The 8,406-nt window shown below is 51.4% G+C and overlaps 1 protein-coding gene across 2 annotated transcripts in view; it reads left to right on the forward strand.

The window, feature by feature from the left end:
- AXL (AXL receptor tyrosine kinase) overlaps positions 1 to 5,445 on the forward strand; it is a 20,927-nt gene extending 15,482 nt beyond the window's left edge. For both annotated transcript variants that reach the window (XM_069079210.1, XM_069079211.1), the window contains 6 exons: positions 351 to 443; positions 867 to 988; positions 2,289 to 2,398; positions 2,819 to 2,978; positions 3,110 to 3,246; positions 4,225 to 5,445. In XM_069079210.1, the coding sequence (XP_068935311.1) occupies positions 351 to 443; positions 867 to 988; positions 2,289 to 2,398; positions 2,819 to 2,978; positions 3,110 to 3,246; positions 4,225 to 4,570 (968 nt within the window). In that variant the 3' untranslated portion in view covers positions 4,571 to 5,445. The remainder of the gene's footprint in view (positions 1 to 350; positions 444 to 866; positions 989 to 2,288; positions 2,399 to 2,818; positions 2,979 to 3,109; positions 3,247 to 4,224) is intronic.
- The last annotated feature ends 2,961 nt before the right edge of the window (positions 5,446 to 8,406 follow it).

Below are 8,406 nucleotides of genomic sequence, written 5' to 3' on the forward strand. Positions count from 1 at the left end.
AGAGAGAGAGAGAGAGAGAGAGAGAGAGAGAGAGAGAGAGAGAGGGTTGAGCTCTGTGGTCACCTCCACATCTCCAGCCCTGTAGCTTCTAGGGTTCATCCTAAATCGCCCCAATGAGCCTAGGAGGCATCGGGGTCAGGAAGACCAAGGTCCAAACCCTGCTCCTGCCTAACTGAACGGCCACGGCCATATCACTGCCTCTTGGAGTCTCAGTTCCCACTTCTGTTAAAATGAGTGTGCAGGGGATGACTGGGAGTGCCCCCATTGCATGGGTAGCAGCCCCTGTCTCACAGATGCTGTGGAAAAATCAGGCATTATTCTAATTGCATGGCTCCTCCTCTCCCTGACAGTTGCTATCTGTACCCGGTCAGAGATGGAGGACTTCCTGAGTGAGGCGGTCTGCATGAAGGAGTTTGACCATCCCAATGTTATGAGGCTCATTGGTGAGCTGGAGGACAGGGGAAGGGAGAGGCTGGCACATGGAGAATAGGGAGACCCCAAAATCTGAGGGGAGGGGGGAAGGGAAGGAAAGGATTGGCTTTGTCTACTAGCCTGCATGAAGTTGGTCCAGGCCCTTACACAGCCCCCACCCATCCTCTGCAGCCCCTCTCTCCACATGCCCCTCCCCCTAGCCTTGGAATGTGGCAGCGATGTAACCCCTGACCTCTCCCAGAAATAGCTGCTCCCCTCCAACCCCCTGGGCTCCGGAAACAAACCCTGGGAACCAGCCTCCTCAACTGTTAGCTTCTCCGCTCCCCTCCCCTCTGCCTACAGAGAGAGATGGTAGCCAGTGGTTGAAGCTGGAGGAAGTTCCTCTGGGGGTAACCCATAAAAGGGACTAAGGGGGTTCCCTGGTGGGGCATCAGGGGTTTGCCTCCAGGGTTCCGAGTGTGAGGGCTTTCCTTCGCCTGTGGTCATTCTGCCCTTCATGAAGCATGGAGACCTACACAGCTTCCTCCTCTATTCACGGCTTGGGGACCAGCCTATGGTGAGGGACTTGGTGAGGGACTTGGAGTTGGGGGGGAGGGAGGAGGAGTAGGCCATCCACAGAGGTTAAGTGACTCTCTCAAAGTCTACACAGCCAAACAGTGGAAGAGCAAGGGCCTGCGCCCAGGGTTCTGGGGGCCCAGGGAAGGGACTAGAATGAGGACCACAGAGGGAAGGGAGAGAGAGATGGAGAGAGGGAGAAGGTAGATGGGGAACCAGAGAACCGAGGCTTCTTCAGATCACCAAGCCTTTCATAGAACCTTAGAACCTAGAACTATAGAAGCTAGAACATTAGAATGCAGAATGTCATGGTAAAAATGGATCTTAGACCTAGCATCCCTTTTTTTCTTAATGGACCTAAGATTTTATTAGTGTATAGAAGGCTCCTGGTAAGAAACTCCCTCTGTCAAAGCAGATCAGCACCTGCAGCCTAGAGTATTCCCAAGCTGCCTAGAGCACTGAGAGGTTAAGGAATGTGGCCAGGGTCACACAGCCAAGATGTGACTGAGCAAGACTAGAACCCAGGGCCCCTTGTCTCTGACCTCTCCAGAAAGTCAGGATCTGGCTCTCAGTCTTCTCTACCTCAATTGCACCTTTCCAATACCCCAGCTCCTCAGTCTCATCTCTCTCCATCCCCCTCTGTCTCTCTCTCCCTCTCTCTGTCTCTCTCTCTCTCCCTCTCTGTCTCTCTTTGTCTCTATCTCTGTCTCTATCTCTCTGTCTGTCTCTGTCTTTCTCTCCCTTTCTCTCTCTCTGTCTCTCTATATCTCTCTGTCTCTGTCTCTCTGTCTCTCTCTCCCTTTCTCTCTCTCTCTCTGTCTCTCTCTTTCCCTTTCTCTCTCTCTGTCTCTCTTTGTCTCTATCTCTGTATCTCTTTGTCTGTCTCTGTTTCTCCCTCTCTCTGTCTCTCTCTCTCTCTCTGTCTCTCTCTTTCTATCATCTTCCTGGACCACAAACTCATGCCCATTCATGCTCACACTCTCAAGTGGAGGTAATGTGGCCCCAGGCGCCCCATCCCTTGATACATCCCTACCAGGGAGGACCATAACACATAGCCACTCAGAACTGGAAGGGGCTAAGCAATCATTCCTGCCAGCTCTCTTATAGTGCCGCTGAGGAAGCCGGAGCACAGAGGGGAGTCAGGGTTAGGGGAGCTGGGATGAGGGCTGGTTGTTGACTAAGAAGATGGAAGTAGGACTGGACAAGCGAAGTTGGGAGGAGGGCTTTGGGGAGGGTCAGAGAGGCCTGGGTAAGCACTACCCCTCACTCTCCTACCTCCCCACACCCCTCTCTCTGCCCAGTTCCTACCAACTCAAACGCTGGTGAAGTTCATGGCGGACATTGCCAGTGGGATGGACTACCTGAGCACCAAGAGGTTTATTCACAGGGACCTGGCTGCCCGCAACTGCATGTGAGCCCTCCTGGGCGCTTGTGTGTGTGAAAGGGGAAAGGGGCGGGCACAGGCGCTCCCTGAGGAGTCAGGGCCATGGGAAGGGCTGAAAAATGGTGGTCTGGGGAGAGAAGAGTCTGTGACACCTCAGGCAACCCTCAGAAAAAAAGGGGAGACCAGACCCGGGCTAGAGCTTGGGGCCCGTCCTGGGAGACTGGAGGAGCTCTGCAGAGGAGACATTTTGGGGTTCTGGAAGAGTCTCAGAGGACTGACAGGGGGAGGAAGGGCCCTGATGGACTTGGTTCTTCCCCTAGGAAACTGAGGGTTGAGGAGTGATCACGTAGAGAAGTCATTGAGGGAATAGTGAGGGCTCAGAAAGTAGGATCTAGAAATGCTGGCTTCCTGTGCTGCCCACTGTGGTGCCCACCCTGTCCCCCACAGGTTAAATGAGAACATGTCCGTGTGCGTGGCTGACTTTGGCCTCTCTAAGAAGATCTACAATGGGGATTATTACCGCCAGGGCCGAATTGCCAAGATGCCAGTCAAATGGATTGCCATTGAGAGCCTGGCTGACCGTGTCTACACCAGCAAAAGTGATGTGGTGTGTATAGGGGCATGGCCATGTGTGTATGGGTGTGGTTATCCATGTGTGGGCCAAGGAGGAAGGGATCTTTGAGGGCCTGAGGGACTCTACTAATCTCCACCTTCTTTCCTGCTTTCCTTGTCCCCCAGTGGTCCTTTGGGGTGACCATGTGGGAGATTGCAACTCGAGGCCAGACGCCCTACCCCGGTGTAGAGAACAGTGAGATCTATGACTACCTGAGACAAGGGCATCGTCTCAAGCAGCCAGCAGACTGTCTGGATGGACTGTGAGCCCTGCCCCTACCCCGCCCCCCAATATCTTTTACCATGTGCATTTCCCATATCCCCCATTGGAGCCCTAAATATCCCCAATATCCTGGAATGTTTGGCAGAGACCCCTCCCCAGTACACCTAAGCACGATCCTGAACACTCCCCAAACACAGAAACCCTGAAAATCCACCTACAGACTAAAGCACTCAGTGACCCAAAGCTCTGGGCATCCCCAAAGGCATCCCCAAGGCACCAGGAATGTCACCAGAAGCTTCCTCCACCTGAATGCCTCCCAAGACATCAATGAAACCATCCCCTCATTTAGTCTTCTAAATGCCCACCAAAATGAGAAGTCCCCAAAACCCTACAAACACCCCCAAGAACCTACCATACTCTGGTGACACACTTTCAAGACCTTCTCTGGACCCCAGAGAATGTCCTAAAAATGTCCAGATGCCCTGAAAGCCTTCTTGGAGACCTCTCGAAGCCTGCCACCTCATAAAGAGCTCTAAACTCCCAGGACTCCTTAATGTTTCCAGATACCTAAATCCCCTCAGCCTCTCCACAACTAATCCCAATCCCCCTGGACCTCCCTAGATCTCCAGCACATTCAGACCACAGTATTGTGGAAGGAGCACCGGACTTGGAAGGAAAACACCTAGATTCAAAGCCCAGTCCTGATCATTACTTACTGTGTGACTTTGGCCAAGTTCCTCCCTCCTCTGAGCCTCAGTTTCCTCCTCTGTAAAAGAAGTTTGGGATCATGTTTCCTTCTGGCTTTAAATCCTATGATCCTAAGGATTTCCCTAAGCCCTGAGACCCAATCTAAATCCCCCAAAACTTCTCAGGATACCCCCAATCCTCTAGCTGAGGCCCCTTTAAGTAATCATCCCCCAAACCTTCTGACTTCCATAGAGCACCCTCAGGCCCCTCTGTTCTTGCCTTGCCTCTATGCTCTGAGCCCTCCATTCCTCAGCCATTGGTTCCCCTCCAGGTATGAGCTGATGTCCCGTTGCTGGTCCCTAAGCCCCAGGGACAGACCAACCTTTGCAGAACTGCGAGAAGAGTTGGAGATGACACTGAAGAGCCTCCCCCCCGCCCAGGACCCTGAAGAAATCCTCTATGTCAACATGGATGGGGAACCTGCTGGGGCAGCTGGTGGCACCCCCCAAGCAAGCCCCCTGCCCACCCCCAAGGCCACCTGCAACTGTAGCTGTGTCACCTCCGCCGACGTCCACCCAGCTGGACGATATGTCCTCTGCCCCTCCACAGCCCCCGGGGCCCCTATGCCCACGACCAGGGGGCCACCTGCACCTCCTGGCCAGGAGGAGGGGGCCTAAGTGAGGCCCCTCAGACCCCACCTTGAGCTAGGCACTGCCACTGGGGAAGCCAGAGGAATCCACTCCTGGCTTCACCCACCCAGCCCTGCCCCTTGGGCCCTTCCACCAGCTCCCGAAGCCACGCTTCTCCCCCAATGCCACCCCATCCCTTGTCTCTTACCTTCTCTCCAGCTGTCGGTCTTCTTCCTCTTTCCCCAGTACCTCAAATCCCTGTTCCTTGGACCCATTCATTTCTCCACTTCTTCCCATCCCTGTCTCCATCCTCATTCCAGCCTCTTTCCCATCTTCATCCCCCTCTTTTCTGCCTGTCTCTCTCTTCCCATTTTCTCCATCCTCCTGTATCTTCCCATCTCTCCCCATTTCTTCTTATCCATGCCCCAATCCTGTACATCTCTATCCTCCTCCTATTCCCTGTTTCCCTCCTTGACTTTCCCCATCTCTGTCCACCTCTTCCTCACTTCCTCCCATCTTTGTCCTCTTCCTTATGCCCATTCCCTTCTCCCTATCTCTCTTCATCCCTTGCCCCATCTACCCATCTCTGTCCCATTTTCTCCCTCCACTTCTGTAACTCCTTTCCCCATTTTCTGCTATTTCTGTTCCCATTCTTGCCATCTCTGTACCCCTTTTCCCCATCTCCCTCCATCTTCATCCACCTCCTCCTTTCTCCCTATCTCTGTCCCTGGTGCCCACAGCTCCATTTCCCCTTGGGGTCTGCCACCCCAACTCTGTGCAATGCATTAGGGATGACCCCCCCGGGCCAACCTGCCCCCCTGAGCCAGTCTGTTTCCCCATGTACAATGTTGGGTCTCCCTCCTCCTCCTTTCCCTTTCACTTCCAGGGCCCAGATTACCCCCATAAACATTTTGTACCAAACAGTACCTGTTTCCTGTCTTCCCTGCACACACACAGACAAAGGAATTCACAGAGATAGAGACAGAAAAAAGCAGGGCACACCCAGAGATAAAGACACAGAGAGACATCTGTGCCCCCCAAAAAAAGACACAGAAATAGAGACACACAAAAAGACAGTGATTTTCAGGGACAGGGGCACAATTTAGAGTAGAGACAGCTCTACAGAGAGATAGCAACAAACTCAGAGACATGCAGAGAAATAGGGACATACATTCAGAATGAGAGGGACCCACACTCAGAAGCAGACATATAAGAGGCAGGGAACCACACAGGTAAAGAGACACAGATGGAAGCAGAAACGCATACTGGGATAGAGACAGCTATACAGAGAGATACAGAGACCCCCACATAGGTAAAGAGACACAGACAGAGGCAGAGACACTGGGATAGAGACAGCTATGTAGACAGAGACCCACACACAGGTAAAGAGACACAGACAAAGGCAGAGATGCACACTGCGACAGAGACAGCTATGCAGAGAGTCAGGGACATATTCAGAGATAAAGACACATGGACAGACAGGAACAGACCCAGATATTCACAGAAAAACAGGCGCTCTGCAAGGCCAGAGGCTCACAGAGACACTCTCAGAAACAGACACTTGTGGGAGGCACTCCTGGCAGGCGCACAGACAGATGCACCCAGAGGCTCTCGGACTGTGGCGGACACACTCTCATACACATTCCTGGGGGCGGCGACAACGGGGACAGATTGCCAGCGCCCGGATGCCCTCTGGTGGCAAGTCTCCGTGGCGTCGAGAAGGAAGATGCAGAGCCAGGATGGGCGGGGAGGATGGACGGGGGTCTGGCTTTGTGTCTGAACTGATGCAGCGGGGCTTGGCTCTCCCGGGTCCGGCGTCCGCTGACTCCCATGCGGGATTCGCCTTTGGGTCGGCGTTGTGCAGCGACCTTCAGGATACGTGTCGACCCCATCAGCGCTCCAGTCCCCTCCGCAGTCGTTTTTAAGAGCCACAGCAGAGCCGGGAAAGGGCTGAATCCGGAGTCAGGAGAGACCTGGGATCGAATCCCAGCTCTGGAGCTTAATAGCTCCCTGACTGCCGGCAGACTCTTCCATTACTTTCACTCACGCTTTCTTCATTTGTGAAATGTGGGCGGTAATAGTTTCACTGCCCCTTTCGTAGGGTTTGTTGTCAGAAAAGCTTCCAAGTGCTGTATGTAAGTGAATTGCTGGGTTTGTTGTGTCTTTGTGGTCTCGGACCAGACTCGGGGGGGGGGGGGGGGGGTGGCGGGTCCAGTCATGCTGACCAATATCTGGCCACTGGACCCAGATGGCTCCGGGGGAGAGAGTGAGGCTGGTGACCTTGCGCAGCCCTTCCTCGCTTCAGTCCATTTCACTCGCAAGTCATGGCATCACCTTCCCGATGTCACGGTCCTCTTCCAGAAGCAAGGACAAACAGCAGGAGCATCCGACTTTGTGCACCTAATAGGGATGCCGTGTGGAAGAGGGGGCACGTGGGGCTGTTGTTGGTGCCAAGTCAATGGATGCATCTTGGGGCAGAGTTTCCATTGTATTCCTGGAAGGGTACGGTGGCTCTGAGTTTTCTCTCTGTTAATTCCCTGAGCCAATATGGTGCCCCGTCTGGAAAATGTGGCTGCCTAGCCAGCCTTTAGGAGCCCCTTTGTACCAAGAACTGTGCTGAGTGCTGGTGATACAAAGAAAAGATGAAAAATGGTCCCTGCACACAATGAGCTTCTATTCTACCGGGGAGAAAGATTGTATGCAGATAAATAAATATAAAATACAACATACATACAAAGCTAAAAAAATTAAATATAGGCACCACATGTATAACCTGTATCAAATTGTTTGCCTTCTCATAGAAAGGGAGACAAAGTAGGGAGAGAATTTGGAACTCAAAAAAATTTTAAATGAATGTTAAAAATTGTTATTACATGTATTTGGGGGGAAAATATAATTTTTTAAAGAAAGAAAAACAAAATATAGCTATCCAGAGGGCACAATGGATAGAGTGCTGGACTTGGAGTCAGGAAGACCTGAATTCAAAACCCATCTTAGACACTTATGTGGCTTTATGACCATAGGCAAGTCCCTAACCTCTGCCTTCCTCAGTTTCCTCATCTGTAAAATGGAGTTAATAAAAGCAACTGCATCCCAGGGTGTTTGTGAGGATCAAATGAGGTCATATTTGTAAAGTGTCTGGCAAACCATAAAGCATTATAGAAATGCTATCTATTATTATTATTATTGTTAATGAGTTTTCACTGATATCCTTTGTTTTTGTAGGTTTGTTACATCAGCATAATTTCCTCCTGTGTCCCTCTTTCCCCTTCCCAACAGTCATCCCATATAGCAACATTTTTAAAAAGAAGAAAAATCAGCATAACAGATAAATACATTTTTTTAAAGCCTGAAAATAGGTGCAATGTCCAACAATTGGGCACCTCCCAGCTCTGCAAAGGGGTGAAGACCCATCCCAGGGCTCTATCCACTGCACCACCTAGCTGCAAATAGACAAGACTTGGTGATTAAATGGGTATGAAGAATAAAGTAAAGGGAAAAGTCTAGGATGATGAAGTTCCAAAACTGGATGACTAGAAGAATGGTGGTGTCCTAAGTAGAAGTAGCAAAATTGGGAGGAAGGCCAGATTTATGGGGAAAGGTAACGAGTTCTGTTTGGGATGTCTAAGGACATTGAAGTGGAGACGTCCAGCAGGCAGTTAGCGATATGGGATTGGGATTTAGGTCTTTGAGTTTTTTACAGAGAAGATAATAACTAACCCCATGGGAGCTGAGGTTACCAAGAAAAAATGCAGAGAGAAAAGAGGGACCAGGATGATGCCTGGGGAACATCCAGGGTTAGGATAATAGTTACAGAAAGTAGACTGAGAAGTAAGACAGGTAGGAGGAGAATCAGGAGAGAGCAATGTCATGAAAACCTAGGG

The sequence above is a fragment of the Petaurus breviceps genome, unplaced genomic scaffold (assembly GCF_028583685.1).
Source record: "Petaurus breviceps papuanus isolate PSGF00001 unplaced genomic scaffold, PetGlider_PUasm1.0 91041, whole genome shotgun sequence".
In the NCBI taxonomy this organism is placed as follows: Eukaryota; Metazoa; Chordata; class Mammalia; order Diprotodontia; family Petauridae; genus Petaurus; species Petaurus breviceps.